General features: G+C 46.3%; 1 protein-coding gene across 2 annotated transcripts in view; it reads left to right on the top strand.

The window, feature by feature from the left end:
• Positions 1-440: 440 nt before the first annotated feature.
• Positions 441-24,169, top strand: part of LARS2 (leucyl-tRNA synthetase 2, mitochondrial) — a 110,347-nt gene continuing 86,618 nt past the window's right edge. Inside the window, exons 1-3 of one of the 2 annotated variants that reach the window (XM_059664329.1) lie at positions 441-656; positions 9,740-9,993; positions 16,463-16,591. In XM_059664329.1, the coding sequence (XP_059520312.1) occupies positions 9,760-9,993; positions 16,463-16,591 (363 nt within the window). In that variant the 5' untranslated portion in view covers positions 441-656; positions 9,740-9,759. Of the gene's footprint in view, positions 657-3,204; positions 3,226-9,739; positions 9,994-16,462; positions 16,592-24,169 lie in introns of those variants that run through there. The other variant, XM_059664330.1, reaches the window with a different exon arrangement.

The raw sequence follows: 24,169 nt of genomic DNA, 5'->3' as shown, positions 1-24,169 counted from the left end.
CTCTTTATACCACCCCGTTTATTCTGGGGCCGCTAAACGGATGGCCCTCAATAGGTCTGCTGCATTTGTTAAGAATTTGACCCCTGTGTGGGTGGGAGAGGTCAATGGGGGGAAAAGGGAACATATGTAATACTTTCAACACTAACGATAAAAAAAAAAAAAAAGGGAATTTGAGCCCCGCCCTGCTGGTGTGGCTCAGTGGTTGAGCATCGACCTATGAACCAGGTTCCATTCCAGGTCAGGGTACATGCCCGGGTTGCAGGGTTGCGGGTTCAGTCCCCAGTGTGGGGTGTGCAGGAGGCAGCCAATCAGACAGGGGCTTGGGGCGGTCCCTAGGAACGAGGGGCGGAGCCTTGGGCGGCGGGGCGGAGCCTAGGGCTGGGGGCGGGGCTTAGGGCGGCGGGGCGCTCCCTGGGGCTGAGGAGCAGAGCCTGGGGCGGCCGCGCGGACAGCCCCGCCCCACGGGCTGCGGAGTCGGAGAGAAGGCCGAGCTGCGCCAACCCGGCTCCGCCCCCGCCTGTCTGTGACTGTGGCGGCCGCTATCGATAAAGTTGTTGTTCTGCCAACATGGCGGCGCCCATGGAGACCGGCCGGGCAGTGTTCGCCTGAGGTGGGAACCGAGGCATAAGGAGCCGCTGGCCAGAACCTGTGAGCAGGTAAACCCCTGAGCGGGGCCAGCGGGACAAGAGGCGAGGCCCGATCTCCTCTCCCCGGACCGGGAGGTTCCGATCTGCTGGGAGCAGGAGGGGAAGGGGCAGACTGGGTTAGGTGGTCCCGGAGCCGAGCCATTTCCGAAATGGAAAAGTCCCCGACATCCGCTGGGAAAGTCTCTGAGACCGGGGTCTTCGGGCTCTTGGAGCGACAGACCCGCCGACAGCTCTGGGCCCTTCCCCTGGAAAGCGCACGTGTGCACGTAGGTCTGTACCCCAGTTCCTGCATCTGCGCTCCCTGGGCTGGCGGTTTGGACTCAGTGCCTCTCTGGCCCACCTGTCATTGCCACAGCATGTCAGGGCTCGAAGGGCCTCAGCGATCATTGGGTCTGTTAGATGAGCCTAACCCCTCATCTTAAGGAGAAGCTGAGGTTCCAGACACGACATAAGTTGCCTGGGGTCATACAAGTTAGCAGTTGCAGAAGCTCAGATCACCTTATGAGAGGTAGTATTTTTGTTTGGTCTCCAAACTTGGTCCATTAAGGCTCATTTCCCCAGGTACATTCTCACACACCTTCTTTTGGGTGCACCCAAGTGCCTTCACACGCTTCTCCTATGTGTTCTGTTGCTTTGCCTGTCTTCTTCTAGGTTTCTCTGTCCATAAACCATTGTCCATTTGGGTCCAGTTCCCAGGCCCTCCCTCCATGGGAACATGCCACTCCCCCCACCATTCTCATTAAACTGAACCTTAAGCCCCAAGTGAGGCTGGGAGGATCACAGAATATGGTGGAAGAAGACACAAGGTTCCAGACATCTGGGTAAAGAGCTGGGTAAGACAGAGATGAGGAAGAAAGGTGCCATGCCAATCATAAATGCAACCCACAGCCACACCTTTCACACTTATCCCATGGGCATAGTCCTCTAATAAAACGGCTGCTCCTGGTCAGGAAGAGGCAGTGCCCATCGGGGCGTTGGGGGTGAGTGGCAGAGAGCAAGGCCTGGGAAGTAGAGGAAGGGAACTTGGCCGAGCTCCAGAAAGTTCTATAAGAAATCATAGCCCTGCTCGGCCGGTGTGCTCAGTGGTTCAGTGGTTGAGCATTGACCTATGAACCAGGAAGTCCTGGTTCGAGGCTAGGTCAGGCTACATGCCCGGGTTGCAGGGTTGTGGGTTCAGTCCCCAGTGTGGGGTGTGCAGGAGGCAGCTGATCAATGATTCTCTCTCATCTTGATGTTTCTATCTCTTTCTCCCTCTTCCTTCCTCTCTGAAATCAATAAAAATACATTATAAAAAAGAAGAGAACCGAAGTATTAAAAAAAAGAAATCATAGCCCTGAGTATACTATGTGCTGAATCTTGAGGGCCCTCTAACACAGCGGTTCTCAACCTGTGGGTCGCGACCCCTTTGGTGGTCCTTCGACCCTTTCACAGGGGTCGCCTAAGACCATCCTGCATATCAGATATTTACATTACGATTCATAACAGTAGCAACATTACAGTTATGAAGTAGCAACGAAAATAATTTTATGTTGGGGGGATAAGGACACATTTGTAATATTTGTAATATCTTATTCAATAAAGGGAAAAAAAGAAAATAATTTTATGGTTGGGTCACAACATGAGGAACTGTATTTAAAGGGCCAGAAAGTTGAGAACCACTGCACAAAAGGTCTGAACTTAGAGTCTTGACATATTTTCCCGTATTGCTCCCCACAGAGGTAGAATCAATTTACCTACCCACCAGCACTGTATACAAATGCACATTTATTGATTTTAGAGAGGAAGGGAGAGGGAGAAAGAGAGAGAAACATCAGTGATGAGAGAGAATCATTGATCGGCTGCCTCCTGTACGCCCCACACTGGGGATCAAGCCCACAACCCAGGAATGTGCCCTGACCCGGAATCGAACCGTGACCTCCTTCCTGGTTCATAGGTCGGTGCTCAGCCACTGAGCCATGCACATTTCTTTCTTTCTTTTCTTTTTTCCCCTGCAAAATGCTTTATTGTTTCATTGGGTCCAATGCATGGGAGAGGGCTTCAGGGTGGTTAAAAGAATGGCTAGTAGTTTTGGTAAGAGGCTCAGGTAAAAGCCAGACACCAGGGGATGCAGAGGGGCCTCTCAAAGGCCTCTGGGCTCCAAAGGCTCCTAGTCGTGCTTGAGGGCGAGCCTCTTGAAGAGATACTCGCCCAGCCCAGCCTGGGGGCCGGCCAGCCTGCTGGTGTTAGTCAGGTGTCGCCCATCTTCTTGATGAGTTTCACCTCCTCACCCCGGAAGTGGTTCTCCAGGAAGTCACAGACATGAGGGTCTGTGCGGGTGGAACCCAGGGTCTGCAGCTCCACAAAGGCCTGGTTCAGGTTCCCCTTCAAGGCCAGGGAGGCATCCATGGTGTCCTGTGTTTTGCCCACTCCTCTTGGGAGACTTCAGCACATCCTGGAAGAGAATGCGGCGCTGGTTTTGCGTCTTTAGGAGGCGCTGGGAGTCCTCGTGCTTCTTCTCCAACTCTCGGAAGAAGTGGCCCACGCCCTGGAGGGCCAGGAGGGCCACATCCCAGCGGTGGAACTAGAAGCCCAGAGAGAGGTAGGTGCGGAGGCCCGCAGATGCAGGCTGGCCAGGCGTTGGCTGCAGCCCCCACCTCGGTGGAATAATTCTGACGAATCTGGGAGCTCATGGTTGTTCGGTAATAAGGAGATAAGGTAGGAAAAAAACCCGGTGTTTTGACTGGTTCCAGAGGTGGTTCTGAAGGTGGTTGACTGGATAAGACGCTGGAGGGTGGCCGAAGGCTGGAAGAAGGGGCGTCGCCGGGTCTGTTCCGTACAAACACTGACGATCCAGTCCCGCCAAGGGCGCTGCCCACGCACATTTCTTTTGGTTTAACAGGTTTTTGCCAACCTGATAAGTAAAATATTTCATTGTTGTTTTAATTTGCATTTTTGATTTGTTGTAAAGTTGATCTTTTTCATATATTTACTATATTAGCCATTTGTATTTACTCTTCTCTTTTTTCCTCTACTCATTTTTAAAATTAGGTTTTTAATATTTCTCTTCTCATATGTGAACTCTGTAGATTAGGATAAGCTTTTTTTTTTTTTTTTTTTTTTAATATATTTTATTGATTTTTTACAGAGAGGAAGGGAGAGAGATAGAGAGCTAGAAACATCGATGAGAGAGAAACATCGATCAGCTGCCTCCTGCACATCCCCTATTGGGGATGTGCCTGCAACCCAGGTACGTGCCCTTGACCGGAATCGAACCTGGGACCCTTCAGTCCACAGGCCGATGCTCTATCCACTGAGCCAAACCGGTTTTGGCTGGGATAAGCTTTTTTGTTGCAGTTTTTGTAGTTTTTTCTCAGCTTATTTTTTGCTTTCTTTTGTCAGTGGTGTTTTTGATATACAGATGTTTTAGATTTTAAGAGAGATTATTAATATTTTTCTTTCTGAATTCTTCCATTGCTTTATTCTCTGGACAGAACATCCTGCACCATGTAAAGAATTACTAAGTACTTATCTACAGGGTGGGGCAAAGGTAGGTTTACAGTTGTGAGTATGCAACACAGTTTATTCTTATTTATTATTTATTAATTATTATATTATTTTCCATATGAACAACTGTAACCCTATATTTTCCCTACCCTTTATGTTTTTGTCTTGTTTTATAGTATTAAAAAATTCTTTAATTTATATGGTATTTACTGTGGCTTATGTTTGAGGTGGGGATCTAATTTGAATTTCCCCAGCATTCCTTGAATAATCTGTCACTTTGTAACCTACTTGCTTTTTTCTTTATGAACTTTAAGTTCTTATAAATACATAGATCATTTTCAGTATTCTCTAGTCTATCGGTTTGTGTAAAGGAAAGGTTATTGGTGAACCAGGTATTATGTAAATGTTTTTAGAAAGCTTGTTTGTAAATGCATTGTTTGTAATTTGGTTCATAGAATAAGTGAGTTGTAGAGACAGCATTAGAATTTTAAGTGGAAGAATGACCTTCATATTGCTCCTATTGGTGAGCTGTTTGCATTCTTTGCTGTTTCATTTGTCACAATGGCTAACCATCATTAAAATCAAAAGCTTGCGGGACTACAGTTAGAGTCAGTTTGTATTTTTATAATTTGCTCCTTGCCATTGTTTCTGTTTGAGAGGACAGTCCATTGTGTTCTTAGGGAATGCAGCCTAGGAGAGAGATGGCAGGCATCTCCCTGTGTGCCCTCTGTTAAACTGGCATCTTTGGTTTGCAAAGATATGGAAATGCTGACTTAGCAAGAGAACCTAAAATCCATGAGTCCTGTAGGTAGTTCTAATTATGTAGACATCTAACCCCTAAAAATCAATGTGATTGCCTTAGTTGTACAAAGTGTCTATATATTACCTGATGAACAAAAAGATAGATACAGAGGCACTAAAGCATCGAACAGACTGTCAAATTATAGTGGGAAGGCTGGGGAGTGTTGGGGGGGGTGGGGAAGAGATCAACTGAAGGACTTGTATGCTTGCATATAAGCACAACCAATGGATACAAGACACTGGCGCGGGCGGGGGTGGATGAGGCCATGCGACAGGGGGTAGGGGAGGCTGGGGGAAGGTCAATGGGAAAAAAAGGAGATATATGTACTACTATGTGTAATACTTTAAACAATAAAAAAAACAACCAAAAAAAACCCCAAAGTGTCTATATATTAGGTTGGTCATATGGAATTGCTGATATTCAACTGATTTCACATAGGTCACTATTATATCTATAGCAACATCTACCCACATTAAAATAGCCAAGCCCAATGGATAGGGAATTGTTGTTTTTTTTTTAGTCTGTTTCTGATTTCACCCCCAAAGAAGCGAGATGTGTTAAATACAGTGAGAACTGGTATGTCAGGAACCTTAGCAGACCAACTTGTAAAATGCCAACACTGTAATGCCATTTTGTGTTAGTGTGAAATTCACCTTTGTAAGCCTGTAATGAACCCTGTTGGCAACGTCCGTGTACCTTTGTGAAATGGGGCAAATCCTAGTAGATAATGGAAACATTCTGAGAGAATCAAAGAATACCAGCTTAGAGTGTCAGGCCCTTCCTTCCTTCCTCCCTTCCGTCCTTCCTTTCTTCCTTCCTTCTTTCCTTCCTTCTTTCCTTCCTCTCTTCCCTTTCCTTCCCCTCCTTCCCTTCCTTCCTTCCTTCCTCCCTTCCTTCCTTCCTTCCTTCCTCCCTTCCTTCCTTCTTTCCTTCCTCTCTTCCCTTTCCTTCCCCCCCTTCCCTTCCTCCCTTCCTTCCTTCCTTCCTTCCTTCCTTCCTTCCTTCCTTCCTTCCTTCCTTCTTTTCTTCCTCTCTTCCTTCCTTCCTCCCTTCCTTCCTTCCTTCTTTCCTTCCTCTCTTCCCTTTCCTTCCCCTCCTTCCCTCCCTTCCTTCCTTCCTTCCTTCCTTCCTTCCTTCCTTCCTTCCTTCCTTCTTTCCTTCCTCTCTTCCCTTTCCTTCCCTTCCCCTTCCCTTCCTTCCTTCCTTCCTTCCTTCCTTCCTTCCTTCCTTCCTTCCTTCCTTCCTTCCTTCCTTCCTTCTTGGTTTTGAAAGATCTGTTATGAAAATACTATAGCACTTCTCAAATGCTGTTATGCCAGGAGAGAGAAAGTTTATTTATTCATAAATCTTAAATATCTGATGCACTATCACCTCAACCTTTTGAATCGTGATAAAACATGAAACATCTTTTATGAGTTCATTTCTGGAATTCAACTTTGGAGAAAAGCATTTAAACGTTTAAGTTGAATTTTGAATCGCAGCTGGACAGAAGGGACTTTGTGTTTGTTCACAGCTGTGTCCCCAGTGCCTAGAGCTGTGTGGCACTCAATGCAGATTTGGTAAATGAATGGAGAGTTAAGTGAATAAGCAGTCTTCTAAATTGCGGTTATTTCCTGGCTTAGCCTACCGAGTATCTTGAACTCATAATATATTTGAAAAATGCTTATAATCGCCCAGAGTCTCTGGTCTTCCTTGAAGGCCTGTGTTCAGATCCCTTCTGATATTTGAGCCTAAGGCCAAGCTAAGACATGCTTGGAGCTCTTCTGAATCCAGGACGATGGGAAGTGAAGCCTGCTGGGCAGACCCTCGGCTGGCCTACAGAGAAGGGAGGGAGGGCTCCGCTGCCTCCCGTGCAGTCTGTGAGGCTGTGGTAGGAGCTGGCCCAGGCAGTGGTCTCCATTTGTCCCTGGGGGGGGGGGGGGGGGGTGTATCTTTGGTGTTTGGGAGCACTGACCACCTTTATATTTTCCATGAAAAAGTTTGTGCTTAAAAATAAATAAATTAATTTTTTTAAAAAAGTTTGTGCTTAGCCTGGCCAGTGTGTCTCAGTGCTTGAGCATCGACCCATGAACCAGGAGGTGGCAGTTCGATTCCCGGTCAGGGCACATGCCTGTGTTTGGGGCTCGATCCCCAGTAGGGGGTGTGCAGGAGGCAGCCAATCAATGATTCTCTCATCATTGATGTTTCTATCTCTCTTTCTCCCTTCCTCTCTCTGAAATCATTAAAAGCATATTTTTTAAAAAAATTGTGCTTAGCTCAATTGAACTTTTAAAGCAGGAGTGGGCAACCTTTTTTTTTTTTTTTTTTTTTTTTTTTTTTTTTTTTTTTTTTTTTCTCTTTAAATTAAATCTTTATTGTTCAGATTATTACATTTGTTCCTTTTTTTCCCCCCCATAACTCCCCACCTCCCAGTTCCCGCCCTACCCTCCGCCCTCACTCCCCACCCACTGTCCTCATCCATAGGTGCACGATTTTTGTCCAGTCTCTTCCCACATCTCCCACACCCCTTTCCCCCCCAAGAACAGTCAGTCCATTCCCTTTCTATGTCCCTGATTCTATTATAATCAACAGTTTATTCTGTTCATCAGATTATTTATTCACTTGATTCTTAGATTCACTTGTTGATAGATGCATATTTGTTGTTCATAATTTGTATCTTTACCTTTTTCTTCCTCTTCCTCTTCTTAAAGGATACCTTTCAGCATTTCATATAATACTGGTTTGGTGGTGATGAACTCCTTTAGCTTTTCCTTATCTGTGAAGCTCTTTATCTGACCTTCAATTCTGAATGATAGCTTTGCTGGATAAAGTAATCTTGGTTGTAGGTTCTTGGTATTCATCACTTTGAATATTTCTTGCCACTCCCTTCTGGCCTGCAAAGTTTCTGTTGAGAAATCAGCTGACAGTCGTATGGGTATTCCCTTGTAGGTAACTGAGTTTCTTTCTCTTGCTGTTTTTAAGATTCTCTCTTTATCTTTTGCTCTTGGCATTTTAATTATGATGTGTCTTGGTGTGGTCCTCTTTGGATTCCTTTTGTTTGGGGTTCTCTGCGCTTCTTGGACCTGTAAGTCCATTTCTTTCACCAGGTGGGGGAAGTTTTCTGTCATTATTTCTTCAAATAGGTTTTCAATATCTTGCTCTCTCTCATCTTCTGGCACCCCTATAATTCTGATGTTGGTACGCTTGAAGCTGTCCCAGAGGCTCCTTACACTATCCTCGCATTTTTGGATTCTTTTTTCATTTTGCTTTTCCGGCTGGATGTTTTTTGCTTCCTCGCATTTCAAATCATTGACTTGATTCTTGCGCTCCTCTGGTCTGCTGTCGGGCGTCTGTATAATATTCGTTATTTCAGTCCGTGTGTGCTTAATTTCTAGTTGGTTCCCCAATATAAGATCGAGGGTCTTATTAGTTTTCGTGTAGATCTCATTAAGTTTATCGGCAGCTTCTAAACAGTTCTTGAGAGACCTTAAAAGTGTGGTTCTGAACTCTATTTCTTCCATTGACAATTTTGTCCTGTTTCTTTGTCTCCGCATTTTGTTATGCTTCCTTGGTGCACCCCCTAGTGGTCTTTGTTCGCAGTCCTATAGATAAATCTTGATTGTTGTAGCTAATTCCAGGGAGGGTTTGACCTCCAGGCCAAGTGGCTATGAGATTCAGCTGTGTCAGTGGTGAGAGAACTTCTGTCCTCTAGGGAGGTGCTAATCTAGCCTTTGCCTGAGGCTATCCGGCAAATGCCTCTGTGCAGGGCTTGGGCGGGGCGGGTCGAACAGGATCAACAGCGTGGGCCGGAGAGAGCAGTTATGGCGGCTCTCAGTCCTGTCCCAAGGGGCTCTGCCTCTCTGAGTCCCAGCACCCGCTGCAAAGCTCGGAGAGAAAGCTGCACTCGCTCTGACCGAAGCCAGACAGTCCCGCTTCTCCCGCCTGAGTCTGGGGTGGGCAACCTTTTTGTGAGTGCATGTCAAAACCAGCAAAATCTCTGACTCAAAGTTCTTCTGCGTGCCAACCCTAATTTTTTGAGAACATGTTACGCCTACTTGATATCTCTTAAGGTGTACGTATGTGAAGAACCTTGAAGAAATAATAAAATTCATTTGAGCGACAAAAACACAGTATATGATGATGAAAAATACATTTATTTTTTAATGTATACATGTACACTGATAGTCCGACAGAAAACTTTATGACTCCGTTTGATATGATCAGTGGGACTTTTGCTGCTGCATCACTGATGACAGAGATTTTACATCAGGTTTATATTTCGTGACCTTCAGAGATATGCACGAGCTACTACTTTCATCCGTCAGGCTACTCCTATTATGAGACTTAACAAAATTCATCACTGAGAACAAAGATTCACAAGCGTATGTGGATGAAACCAAAACACTGGTCGGATCTAGGAAGGCAGGGAGAGTTAAGGCAGAGGCATAGAAATTGCTCTTCCCCTCTCTCGTCAATCCATGTCTATGGTCTTTAAGATAACTTGTTATGTAAAATTATTTATTTATCTAAGATGCACCTACACTGAATTTATCTGAAAAATAAAAGAGTCGATATTAAGAAAAAAATTGTAAATGGAAGATTATAAGGGAGAGTTTCGCGTGCCAGCAAAAGTTACTGGCGTGCCATGTTTGGCACATGTGCCAGGGGTTGCTCACCCCTGTTCTAAAGCATTCTTTTCAGGGAGAGAAATCATCAGAAGAATAAGAGGAAAGTGAGGGGGCAGGGTGCCCTGGGCTGTGCTGAGTGGAAGGCCAGGCTCAGGAGGGGGTTTAGGTGGCTCATCAGTGTGCTTTCTCCCCTCTTTCAGGGCCTCCCACCTTCTGAAGAATGGCTTCTGCTTGGCAGAGACTGGGTTTCTATGTCTCACTTCTGAAAAGGCAGCTAAATGGTGGGCCGGATGTCATCAGTTGGGGAAAGAGAGTCATTCCAGGATGTTCCAGAGGAATTTACAGTGCCACAGGCCAGTGGACGAAAGAGTATACGCTGCAGACAAGAAAGGACGTTGAAAAATGGTGGCATTCACGAATAAAAGAACAGGCCTCCAAAATTTCTGAAGCTGATGTGAGTATCCTGGGAGATTCTGAAAGGGTAGAGAAGAGGGGTTAAGGGCTTGGACTCTGAGGTCAGACTGCCCAATTCAAACAAATTATTAAGTACTAGAGGCTCAGTGCACGAAATTTGTGCACTGGGGCGGGGTGGGGGGTGTGCCTCAGCCCGGCTTGTACCCTCTCATAGTCGGGAGCCCTCGGTGGACATCCCTCTCATAGTCGGGGACCCCTTGCTTCTTACCGTCCACCTGCTTGCTGCTCTTTACTGCTTGGCTCGCTGCTCCTTAGTGCTGCTGCGGAGGCGTGAGAGGCTCCCACCACCACCGCTGCGCTCGCCAGCTGTGAGCCCAACTTCTGGCTGAGCGGCGCTCCCCTGGTTGGAGCGCACTGACCACCAGGGGGCAGCTCCTGCATTGAGTGTCTGTCCTCTGGTGGTCAGTGCGCATCATAGTAACCAGTCGTCCTGGTCGTTCTGCCATAACAGTCGCTTAGGCTTTTATTGTATATATGTGACCTTGAACCAAATGATTGAATCTCTCTGTGCTTCAGTTTTCTCATCTAAAGTGGACAGTGATAGCAACAGTGTCCACTGCTCCCTGGTAAATGCGAGGGTAAATGTAATGAGACAAGGCTACTGCTTAGAAGAGATTCAGTGTGGTGTGTGTGCCCGCAGGTGCATGCAGATAGCACCACACCAACATTCTGCAGCAGCATTTACTGGAAACCCATCAAGACAGGAGCCATAGCAGGCGCAAGGTTCTTCCTGGTCCATTGCAGAGTGGGGCAGCACACAGGGTTCTGGCAGGGTCAGATATCAGACTCCAGAAGTGGCACCTGAGCCCCTCAGCTGAGGAACTTTAAAGCTATATATTCTGAGAAGGACCTTCCCCTCCCCTGGCATAGCCTTGGCCTCCAACCCTGTTCTGTCACCTCAGCGTCATGGTTTGGGAGGTACCAGCCCTTCCCTGGTATGACCTGGGGCTGGGGTCCAACCTGGCATTAGCAGCTGTATGAATTAGTGGACCCTTGGCTTCTGATCCAGATGCACTAGTCCAGGCTCTACCTGAATTAATTGTCTGAAGTGCTTGGCTGTAGCCGTATCTGTGGAGTGCTCTGCTGGAGGCTGCTTCTCTGGGAGGCCAGCCTGCTGGGTACCAGGCTCGGATGCGTTAGCCATTACCTCTGGTGAGAAAGTCTGACATTGAGAAAGGTATAGCATATAACAAGTGAAATGACAAAAAGGAAGGTTTGAATGTAATGTGTAAATGTGCAATGCAAGCCTAACTCTTATTCATTAGGAAGTGAAAAGCCTTCCTGGCAACATGATCAGACTAATCTAATGTAATATATTTTGGATATAAACCTTAGGGAGCAGTTTAATTCATTTTTTTAATATATATATTTTTTTATTTCAGAGAGGAAAGGAGAGGGAGAGAGGGATAGAAACATCAATGATGAGAGAGAATCATGGATCGGCTGCCTCCTGCACGCCCCCTACTGGGGATCAAGCCTGCAACCTGGGCATGTCCTGACCAGGAATCGAACCGTGACCTCCTGGTTCATAGGTTGATGCTCAACCACTGAGCCACACCGACTGGCTCAACCACTGAGCCACACCGACTGGGCAGGGTGCAGTTTAATTCTAAATAAGTAGCTTAAACTTCGATTTTTTACTTTTGGTTTAGATTATAATTTAGTGACTTTCAAACATTTTGAAGTTGTAGCTTACTGATTTTGTGACATCTCATTCTGAAGCATCTGGTTTTTAAAAAATTAAGTGGATCAAAATAAACTATTCTATATAATAAAAGGCCAATATGCAAATTGTCCCCTCGACTGGGAGTTTGAACGGGGGGGGGGGGGGTGGGGTCGGCCAGCCAACTGCCTGCGGCCCCTCCCCATGGCCGGCCCAGCCTGATCTGCCCAACCGGACCCCACCCGTGCACAAATTCGTGCACTGAGCCTCTAGTGTTTCAATAATTGGGTAAATAGCTTTGGAGATATTGTGGATGGGCCCTGGCACTCTGTCGAGTTTGAGGGGGGTGCGGTGTAGTGGAGCGTGCACCTGGTGAGGGTCTGGAGCCTGGCAGTAAAGGACTGGCTCTGCTCCAGAATGCGTGTGAACTTGGCAACATCATGAACCTCCTTGGTCCTCACATTCCTCACATTATTTATCTCACAGAATTGTTTTGAAAATCAAATGGGGAAATGTGGCTGAACACATTTTACAAACTGAAGTGTTATGTAAATGAAAGGTACAAGGGGAGAAAAACGTGTGGTGCGTCTTGTCAGGAACGGAAAACACTGCTGGATGCTGGTGGGTTCGGAAGCATTGACCATGGACCTCACTCTAGTGCAGTGATGGCGAACCTATGACACGCGTGTCAGAGGTGACACACGAACTCATTTTTTTGGTTGATTTTTCTTTGTTAAGTGGCATTTAAATATATAAAATAAATATAAAAAATATAAGTCTTTGTTTTAGTATGGTTGCAAATATCAAAAAATTTCTATATGTGACACGGCACCAGAGTTAAGTTAGAGTTTTTCAAAATGCTGACACGCCGAGCTCAAAAGGTTCGCCATCACTGGTCTAGTGTGAGGTACAGTTGAAACCCACCCAAATGATTGTCTAGAAGTGGAATATTTTGCCAGCATGATCCTAATTATCATCATCCTAAAAAGAACCTTCATTTTTTAGAAAAATACATTTTATTGATTTTTTATAGAGAGGAAGAGAGAGGGATAGAGAGTTAGAAACATCGATGAGAAATGTGAGAGACAAACATCGATCAGCTGCTTCCTGCACACCCCCTACTAGGGATGTGCCCGCAACCAAGGTACATGCCCTTGACCGGAATCGAACCTGGGACCTTTCAGTCCACAGGCCGACGCTCTATCCACTGAGCCAAACCGGTTAGGGCAAGAACTTCCATTTAATGAGCATATTATGATGTGTCAGGCACCATCTGTCCATTTATTTTCCCATTTAATCCTGAAATAAGCCCGAGGGAAGGTATTGTCCTCATCTTGGGGATAAGAAAACCGAGGCTCAGGGAGGTTTGGCAATTTGTCCAGATGCACAACTCACCTGTGGCAGAGCCAGGATTCAGACCCAGTCATCTTTTAAAAAAATATTTTTTTTTTATTGATTTCTGAGAGGAAGAGAGATAGAAACATCAAAGATGAGTGAGAATCATTGACCGGCTGCTGCTTCCTGCACACCCCACGCTGGGGATTGAGCCCACAAACGGGCATGTGCCCTGACCGGGAATCGCATGGTGACCTCTTGGTTCATAGGTGGACGCTCAACCACTGAGCCACGCCAGCTGGGCCCAAGAATATTTTTTCCATTGATTTCTAGAGAGTGGCAGGGAGGGAGGAGGGGGAGAGAGAGACACCCACACATTGATTGGCTGCCTCCAACATGCTCCCCTACTGGGGCTGGGGAACCTGTAACTGAGGTACATGCCCTTGACTGGGAATCAAACCTGAGACCCCCTTGATCCAAGGGCCGATGCTCTAACCACTGATCCACCTTTGATTTACAGATTGTAAACTGAGCCCAGAAAGGCAAAGGAATTTGCCTAAGGTCTCAGAGCCAGGGGCAAAGCTGAGACCAGAACTAGGGCTCCAGGTTGCTATTGAGTGCTCCTCTCTGCCATCCTCCCTTCCTCCCAGCTCGGAGCCAGGTCTAGAAAGAAACAGAAATTATCTCTCTCCCAACGTGAGAAGCTGGCAAAAAGAATAGGACCTATTTATAAAGACTGTCCTTTTCTTATCGCTTAAAATCTTAATTTCTTTTAATGGTTTCAATTCTTAACTTTTATATAACTATGAAAATTTCCCTTTCAATTACATTCCTGCTTGGTTATAACATAAACTCCCATAATTCCTTCTCTTCTTTCCACCCACAGAGGATAGAATGCATTTCATTGTCACAGAGGAAAATGACTTAATTCACACAGAAAGCAAAAGGCAGGGCAGGCAGTAAGCTGAATACCTTTTCTGCAATAAAAATATCCATGAATATTAAAAGCTTTTGCTAGCAGTACTTTTCTGTATATCTTCTATAAACTCAGTGTTGGTGTTTGGCTTAGCTACTATATAATGAATCACTCGATTTTACATAAATTTAAGCTTTGTTAAACAAACATACAAAAAGGAGATGCTAATGAAGGAGTTATATGTGGAAAATGTTTGGGGCAAGATTGATTGTTAAATAAACATAATATAAAAATATATTACTATAATAAAAACAAGGTGATTATAATAAAAGAAAAACAGGTTTAATGTAAAAACTTTACAATGAAAAACTCGAAATATTTTATAGTGAGGGTTTTCTTGTGTGTTTTTTTGGGTCCCAGAACTCTGGCCCAGCCAGTGTGGTTCAGTGGTTGAGTGTCGACCTATGAACTGGAAGGTCACAGTTCGATTCCCAGTCAGGGCACATGCCCAGGTTGCAAGCTCGATCCCCATTGTGGGGCGTGCAGGAGGCAGCTGATCAGTGATTCTCTCTCATCATTGATGTTTCTATCTCTCTCCCTCTCCCTTCCTCTCTGAAATCAATAAAAATATGTTTAAAAAAAAAAAAAACTCTTTAACAGCTCTTTACCACGTTCCCTAAAAATGAGTAGGGAGGCTAGTTTGCTTATTTCCTGAAGTCTTGTTCCTCCTTTGAGAGCCTTGTTTATAAGCTGAGAGGATTATCTGTCACCTGTCTTCTTAAAGACGGTAATTCCTGAGCCCCCACTGACTCCTGAACCTCCTGTCCTCACCCACGTTCCTGAGGGTTTCCTAAGCGCTGTGGATCCACAGTTTCCAATTAAAGAGCGCGATCGTGTGCTGCTTCCCACCCATCTGTGTACATCAACAGCATTTCAAGATGGTTTTCTAGTCTGTGTAGACTAGTTCCAGACTCCTTACTCCCCTTTCCTCCTTCAGGCATCTTGACTTGACTGCCCCTCGGTCGTTTCTGGAGGAGGGGCAGGGAGAGAAAAGTTCCACACTAGTCTATTTTGCCACGTGTCAGCGGCTCTGGTAAAAGTTTGTTTAACTTCTTTGCTGAAGGAAGTTTAAAGCAAGGGGTCAGATGAGATTGGAAAGAATCTGCTTTCTGGTTTCTTCTTCTCCCCTGGTTACAGTTGGCTGTGTCAACGATCAGGCATGCAAATACTAGCAAAAACCGCAAATCCCCTTCCCCCCCACATGATCGCAAAGGGATGGTTATGAATATTCTGTTTTGCGTTTGTTTTCATTAGTCTGGGGGAAGCAAAGCCTTAGAAGACTCTAGGAAGGGAGTCAAGACAGAAAGGGAAAGACAGAAGGCAGAAGTAAATGAAACAGTGTAATATCAGATGGTCCTGACCCTTAGTGACTAAGCAGAAGCAGTTATTTATTGTCTTTTTTCCTAGGAGCTCCTCTGCCCCTTGGAGGATATAAGGCTGGGCGGGGGGAACATGCCATCGCCTGGACAGGATTGGTGGACTTTGCTGGGAAATGCCCAGTTTGCATCATGGGGGCAGTTTACTAAGACTTCTACAGAGGCCAGCTATCAGGCTTCCGGGGCACCAAGGCCCACAAACATCCAATCGTTATTAATTCTGCTGGGGGGTTGGGGGGGGGAGATGCTCAAACCCAGTCATTGCCCTTGAACAACAGGCCCCAATGAGGAATTAGTTACCTGCCTACCAGCTTTCCTTTGGGTTCTTATCCCCTCCTGTGCACGGACTTGTGCCAGCACTCCCCATTTTGCCGATGGAAGAACCAAGGTGCCGAAGTCAGCGTCCCAGTGAGGACTTCCTGCCCTGTGTTCATTCTGTTGGGATGCACGTCCAGTTCTCTGCGTTTCTCATGCTGAAGCTGCATTCTGGGAAGCTGGAGAGTTAGTTATACAACCCTGGCCTGAGGCCGCCTGCAGACCACCCCCGGGAAGCCACAGCCTTCTCCCTTCACTGGCTGAGATTTTCCCACCATCTTCCCATTTCAGCTTTTTCCGTTAAAAGATAAGCTCCCAACACAGTGAGAAACCCAGGACCCGAACTGGTGCCTTAGGATACTGGTCTTAAGCTAACCCAGGTCTGAGTGCAGCTCAGGATTGGGGAAGGGCTCCGTGTTCAGAGATGTCACATCTGGGATTCACTAGAGCTTCATTTGGAAAAACACAGTTTGCTTAGATCTAGGTAGAAGCTGTCTTAAAGAGAAGCTTTTAAAAGAGAGAGAAAAAAACATTAAAAATATAGATGAGTAATTAGCACTTGGAGGGTGTTCGGCATCATTTTGGACATTCTTTAGCTCAAACCACGGCTTTGAATCTGGGTTTTTGACATTTTTGTCAACTTCTATTACAGGAATAGTGTTTTCAAAAGCACGCGTTTCACAGTGTTAAACAATTACCCTGAGGAACGTGCCCACTGCTATGTGCAGGCAGGTTCCCAGTAAATGCTCACTAATACTCATCATTTTCCTTCCTTCTTCCCTAGAAATCGAAGCCCAAGTTTTATGTGCTCTCCATGTTCCCCTACCCATCGGGCAGGCTGCACATGGGCCACGTGCGTGTGTACACCATCAGCGACACCATCGCCCGGTTCCAGAGGATGAGAGGGATGCAGGTAAGGGCAGTGCTGCCCGACAGCCCGTGTCCACCTCCCCCAGAACAATGAGAATGTTGCAACGTGTGTTCAGGGCAAATGCAGAAAACCACTCAGTTAAGATGAGATTCGCTTTGAAGATAAACATGACAAGCTCAGTGTTTCCTTTTATGAACTGGAAGTTATTATAACAAAGCATCTCGATTAGTTGGGTGTTAGGTGTTGTGCTAAGGGTGGAGATGGGGTGGGGGTGGAGTGGGGTAGCCACACATGTGGGTAACACATGCTATCTCCCCAGGAAGGAGTTCACCGTCTGGTGGGGTGAAACACAGAATGGAATATGGTTTTGTAAGGAAGAGACATTTGGGGAATAACAGCTCTGTAGGAGTTGGGAGGGGCCCCACTAAAGAGGGACCATCTGACATAGATCTGGGGGATTGCGGTGAAATTTGCCTGGAGAGAGGAGGAGGAAGAAACTTTTTTTTTAAAAAAATATATTTTTATTGATTTCAGAGAGGAAGAGAGAGGGAGAGAGAGATAGAAACATCAATGATGAGAGAGAATCATTGATTGGCTGCCTCCTGCACACCCCCTACTGGGGATTGAGTCAGCAACCCAGCATGTGCCCTTCACCGGAATCGAACCTGGGACCCTTCAGTCCGCAGGCCTGAATAATCGATTATTCCCACCAGTCCCGCAGGTGGGAATAATCGTAGCACCTTCTTTAACTACTTGCAGAGAGGCGGGATGGACGAAGGGCTGCGAGCCAGGACCACTGAACCAGATGGCCAGGACTCGAAGGCCAGCTCTTAGCACTTCCTAGCTGTGGACCTTTGACTAGTCATTTAGTTAACTTCTCTGGGACCTTCTCTCCTTTGCAAAGTGGAGATCAACTAGTACCTGCCCATTGGCCTGGTACAAGGATTCAAAGAGGGTGGCAGTGAAGCACATGGCATATGCCTGGCACGTGGTGGTAACAGTAAACATTGCACTGCCAGTGGCGGCTGGAATCTGCCCACACCAGCGCCCGAGAGCCCGCTGTGCATCTCTGCCCCGTCTTGTGTTTATTCCAGTAACCCACTCCCCCACTGGCTGTGATGAACCGGCAAGGCCTGAACAAATGATGTCTGCCGCCTCCCAGTCCTTTGTAAAGATTTTCTTTTAGAAAGATGAGTGCCTCCTTGTCACAGTTGGTTTGAAAATTTATGCCGAACTGACGTTGGCAGCAAGAAGTATTCCTAAAAAGGAAGTCAAGCTACAACGCCTCTTTGTCACTGGAAGAGTTAATAACGTCATCCTGTCAAACGCAGCGATTTCTCTCCTGCCTGAAGCCAGCCACAGGTGTTTGTCTCCCTGGTTTATGCCAGATGCCGTCTCCCTCAGACACCGCTCTCCATCTTTCTGCTGTGTTTATTAGAAAGAGGCGGTGTGGAATGAATTGGCCCTTTGCCTGAAGAATAACTCTTTATTTAACTGCGATTCTTCAACTCGATTTATTTTTTATTTTTTTTACTTACCCAAGTTATTTTAGACAGTTAGCAAATGCAGGCAAATTATTGAAGATTAAGCTTCTGTAGCAAAACTGAACATTTATGGTAAAGAAAGGGAAGCCTGTTAGCAGGTAGGTGATTGGTGTAGGGGAGAGTGTAGGTGGGACTCTAATTCCCTGATGCATGAGGCATTACAGAGAAAGCTCCAAGCAGGCCCCTGGGCATAGAGGTCCCAGGACCCAGGTAGGCAGCTCAGGCCCAGAAGACAAAACAGAGGCCCAAGGTCAGGCTGGCTCAGGAGTTGGACACTAGGTTTGAACCCCGTCCTACCACTTTCTAGCTGAGTGCCCCTGCACAAGTCATTTACTGTCTCCGAATCCCACTTTCCTCATCTTTGCAACAGGGATAACAGTAGTGCCTCCCTCAGGGGGTGGTTGTGCAGGTTAAATGAGTTTGTGCATGTGTCTGGCACATAATAATCCCTTAATAGGTGGCAGCTGTGATTATGATTTATCCTGCTCTGGTTTACTCCGGGAGGCATTCATCTCCACGGAATAAGTGAGTCCCCGTTCTCCGCTGTCTGGAGTGCACTGCATGAAGTTGCCTTCCGAAGAACATCTGAACTGCTCATCATTGCCTTCAGCCTGTGTGATCCTGCGGCTGGATTGATGCTTGAAACCACGTTATGTTTACGGTGTCTTAGTCTGTGCGATCAGCAGGCGCATAGGGTTCTCTGTGTTCCTCCATTTCAGATGATAAGCTCCCTTTTGGGGGTATCCGCCAGGTTTCCCTGAAATTAATTTCTTTTTTTAAAATATATTTTATTGATTTTTCACAGAGAGGAAGAGAGAGGGATAGAGAGTTAGAAACATCTATGAGAGAGAAACATCGATCAGCTGCCTCTCACACACCTCCCACTGGGGATGTGCCCGCAATCAAGGCGCATGCCCTTGGCCGGAATTGAACCCGGGACCCTTCAGTCCACAGGTCGACGCTCTATCCACTGAGCCAAACCAGTCAGGGCTGAAATTAATTTCTTGTTAATTTTCATAGCTCATAGTTAAGTCAGATCGTCCCAAATATTACTGCCAAATTTGGTGAAAATTTGTCCTGCCATTTTTAAGTGATATGGCAAAAGAGAAACAGAAATCTCAGTGTAAAAAAATTGTCAATAGTGTGAAAGCCTGTTGAGTTTCCTGTTGTTTTAAAATCCTTCTTTCCAATGTCAAGTCTAGTCCCAAACAGAGAGAGAGCAGGATTGGTTTCAGGTCAAGTTCAATGATCCTCACCCTAAGGAGGGAAGGAATATCTAACCTAGTATAATTGGGTCTGACACATGTATTGATAAATTCTTTCGATAAATAGTCATTAAGTACCAGCTTTATTCTAAACACTGGACTTTCTGCTGCATTAAATACAAACACAGTTAACCCTTGAACAACACGGGAGTTAGGGGCTACCCCCACCTGCCCCAGTGCAGTTGAAAATCCTAGCATAGCTGTTAAGTCCCCCAAAACTAAACTACAATCATCCCTCGGTATGTGTAGTGGATTGGTCCCAGGACCCCCATAGATACTGAAATCCACAGATGCTCAAGTCCCTTGTATAAATGCTGTGGAACAATGCATAGTCAGCCCTCTGCATTGCAGTTGGTTGAATCCATAGGTGCAAAACCCAGGAATATGGGGTGGGGACTGACTGTGTATTTTTTTTTTTTTTTTTTTTAGAGGTAAACCCATATTACAAATCTTTTTATTAATTTTAAGTGGATTTGCTTTTTTTTTTAATTAAATCTTTATTGTTCAGATTATTACATTTGTTCCTTTTTTTCCCCCCCCCATAACTCCCCTCCTCCCAGTTCCCGCCCCACCCTCCGCCCTCACTCCCCACCCACTGTCCTCATCCATAGGTGCACGATTTTTGTCCAGTCTCTTCCCACATCTCCCACACCCCTTTCCCCCCCAAGAATAGTCAGTCCATTCCCTTTCTATGTCCCTGATTCTATTATAATCAACAGTTCATTCTGTTCATCAGATTATTTATTCACTTGATTCTTAGATTCACTTGTTGATAGATGCATATTTGTTGTTCATAATTTGTATCTTTACCTTTTTCTTCCTCTTCCTCTTCTTAAAGGATACCTTTCAGCATTTCATATAATCCCGGTTTGGTGGTGATGAACTCCTTTAGCTTTTCCTTATCTGTGAAGCTCTTTATCTGACCTTCAATTCTGAATGATAGCTTTGCTGGATAAAGTAATCTTGGTTGTAGGTTCTTGGTATTCATCACTTTGAATATTTCTTGCCACTCCCTTCTGGCCTGCAAAGTTTCTGTTGAGAAATCAGCTGACAGTTGTATGGGTATTCCCTTGTAGGTAACTGAGTTTCTTTCTCTTGCTGTTTTTAAGATTCTCTCTTTATCTTTTGCTCTTGGCATTTTAATTATGATGTGTCTTGGTGTGGTCCTCTTTGGATTCCTTTGGTTTGGGGTTCTCCGCGCTTCTTGGACCTGTAAGTCCATTTCTTTCACCAGGTGGGGGAAGTTTTCTGTCATTATTTCTTCAAATAGGTTTTCAATATCTTGCTTTCTCTCATCTTCTGGCACCCCTATAATTCTGATGTTGGTACGCTTGAAGCTGTCCCAGAGGCTCCTTGCACTATCCTCGCATTTTTGGATTCTTTTTTCATTTTGCTTTTCCGGTTGGATGTTTTTTGCTTCCTCGCATTTCAAATCATTGACTTGATTCTTGCGCTCCTCTGGCCTGCTGTCGGGCGTCTGTATAATATTCGTTATTTCAGTCCGTGTGTGCTTAATTTCTAGTTGGTTCCCCAATATAAGATCGAGGGTCTTATTAGTTTTCGTGTAGATCTCATTAAGTTTATCGATAGCTTCTAAACAGTTCTTGAGAGACCTTAAAAGTGTGGTTCTGAACTCTATTTCTTCCATTGACAATTTTGTCCTGTTTCTTTGTCTCCACATTTTGTTATGCTTCCTTGGTGCACCCCCTAGTGGTCTTTGTTCGCAGTCTTATAGATAAATCTTGATTGTTGTAGCTAATTCCAGGGAGGGTTTGACCTCCAGGCCAAGTGGCTATGAGAATCAGCTGTGTCAGCAGTGAGAGAACTTCTGTCCTCTAGGGAGGTGCTAATCTAGCCTTTGCCTGAGGCTATCCGGCAAATGGTTCTGCGCTGGGCTTGGGCGGGGCGGGTCGCACAGGATCAACAGGGTGGGCCGGAGAGAGCAGTTATGGCGGCTCTCAGTCCTGTCCCCAGGGGCTCTGCCTCTCTGAGTCCCAGCACCCGCTGCAAAGCTGGGAGAGAAAGCTGCACTCGCCCTGACCGAAGCCAGACAGTCCCGCTTCTCCCGTTTAAGTCTGGGTCCCTAAAGACTCGCCCGGATCTGGTGCTCAGAGTGTGCGACTCCCTCCCGATTGAAAACGCCAACCGCGCCCTCCTCTGCCAGCCCGCTCTGCGCACTCCGCACCTCAGAATTTGACTTCAGCACTGCACCTCCTCTGAGTGTCCGTATGCGTTTCTCTTTCCTCCTAGTTGTAGGACTTCCACTCAGCCAGCGTTCCTGTGGTTCTGGGTGATGTCCCTTCCGTTTTTTGGTTTCACTTTTGAAGTAGTTGTTCAAAGCAGCAAACTCCGGCGTTAACCTATGCCGCCATCTTGGTTCTCCTCTGACTGTGTATTTATTGAAAAAAAAAAGTCTGTGTATCAGTGGACCTTCGCAGTTCAAATCCACATTGTTCAGTGGACAACTGTATTGGAGTCTTGGGTTCAAAATCAGTCAGTAGGCCCAAGGAATATTCAGCAAGCTCTGCCTTTTTCTGTAACTTGTAAATTTGTTGGTTGGTTTGCTTTGTTCTTACATGGAAATTGTGAAGCAATTCTCAGGCACACTGAGAACAGCACTCTGGGAAGTAAAACATATGGAGTGACCGTGCACCAAGCCTGCTCTGCTCAGGGTCACCGGGGACCTCCATGGCTGTAGATCACATGTGGCCTTTACAAATGGAAGCTCGGAGGCTTGAGGGTGACGAATCGATCAGGAATCAGGGGCTTTAGTCAATAATAGTGGCTGACCGCCTCCCACCTCAGATTGGTTGCAAAGTTCCTGTGAGATAATCAATGAGAAAACCCTTTAAAAACTCTAATGCAGTTTCCCCGTGTAACCCAATTAATAGGAGCACTAATAAGGTGGTGCTGAGGATTAGATGTGGAGCAGGGCCTGATCTAAGCCAGAGATCAATTACCCTCATTCAGGAATCAGAAAGGGCTGCTCATTCAGGAATCAGAAAGGGCTGCTGTGTAAACCCGCAGTGTCTGATGACACATTTACAGCTCAGCTCCATATGGTGATTTTGTTGTGTTTTCATCTGTTGTATGCACAGATGGTTGGAAAATAAAATTACCCTCCTCCCACTTCGGCTGATCTCCCCAGCACCTTCTGGGCCAGATTAAAGCATCGGGTGATTAGCATCAACGTGCCAAGTCTCCCTCACACACGGGCTAATTTGTCTCAGGCAGAAAGCCTCCGGGCACTGCTGTTCCCTGAGGAAGAGGAAAGACATGGAGGTGTCTGGCAGCTGTGTGATCACTACATTGTCACCTATGTGAACCATAATATATGTTTCATCAGTTTGGCCCTCAGCACACAACTTGGCCCTGAGTTTTCAAATGTGCACATCTCTGCAGCGTCTGGAAGAGAGAGCAGGAGCTTATCCTCTCAGATGCAATTTGAGGGAGAGAATGAATTGCTGGTCCAGGGTCTTGACTGGGAACTGGCCGATCTCGGCCTGTCACGTCTCACATTCTCAGGGGAGGTCTCCTGCTTGGGCCGCCGTGCTGTCACTCGGATGTTTCTTACCCTGAAGTACTGGCTTGAATTTGATCCCCAACCTATAATTGCGGTGGGTTATTACACTTGCTGGACAAAAGGAAATACTGTGTTTCGCATTTCTTAGAAGTAAACGATTGCACCTACTCCAGAGAAACCACGGTATTCTCTGAAAATAGCAGCTTTTTGAGAAGCAGTAACCATGGTTGCTGTCAATTAGAAGCCACGTTGGTTTCAGATCTAAAGTTTTGTTTTACGATGACAGGGAGAGAAAGCCGATCACTCCGAGGAAACCCATTGCCTCTCTTGTGGTAACAGCTGTGCTCCTCTCTCCATTGGGAACCAGCCGGCCGGCTGCCCCAGCTTCCTGGTTGCCCTCCAAAGTCTTCTGATCATACTTCCTGTGTTGGAGGAAGAACTGCACTTTTTAAAAATTATATTTATTGATTTCAGAGAGAGGAGGGGAAAGAGAGAGAGAAACATCAATGCTGAGAGAGAAACACCCATCGGCCGCTTCCTGCACGCCCTCTCCTGGGATCGAGCCTGCAACATGGGCATGCGCCCTGACCGGGAATCGAACCCTGACCTACTGGTTCATGGGTTTATGCTCAACCACTGAGCCACTCTGACTGGCCAAGAACTGTACCTTTGGTTGTTCTTTTTTTTTTTTTTCCTTTTGAAAGAAAAGTATTTTAAAATTGAACATAAAATTCCATATTCCCCCTTGAAAATACATATGCATCTATAAGACTGCAGTCTCCTTTGGCCACTCCCTGCCTCACCAGGCCCTTCTGGGCAGTAATCCCTGATGCTTTCCGGTCCATACCTCCCGAGCCTTGTCTGTACATCATCATATGTAGCTGCGCTGTCTCCTGTGTCCTTTTTCCTGGCCACCTTGCTGTCCATCCTGTCCGACAACCCTGAGATGCTGGTGGCTATGCCTGGAGGCAGGCAGGAGGGTGAGCTCTGCTCTGACCTGCCAGGGCTCTGATCCCTGTGTTTGCCCTTCATCTGTAACTGGTCCCAATTCCTCTGTGATGTCTCAAGTCCTGGGAGATTTTGCAGTCCTACTGGTGCTCCTGTGCTGGTCCTTGGCCAGTTTGCTGTCAGCCCCATCCCCTGCTTTGCTTTGGCAGAAGGGCAGACCCCTTGAGGCCACGTTTCCCAAGCTCTGCTGTCAGCTGGCCTCTGGCTGGTTTTGGGCAATAAGAAATTCTGGCCAAAGTAGGGGGCTGGGGGCTGGGCGCGGTGGGCAGGAGGAAAGGGG

This window comes from Myotis daubentonii, chromosome 14 (genome assembly GCF_963259705.1).
Source record: "Myotis daubentonii chromosome 14, mMyoDau2.1, whole genome shotgun sequence".
Lineage (NCBI taxonomy): Eukaryota > Metazoa > Chordata > Mammalia > Chiroptera > Vespertilionidae > Myotis > Myotis daubentonii.
The sequence above is the reverse complement of the archived record's forward strand: the minus strand, read 5'-3'. Positions and strand labels throughout refer to the sequence as shown.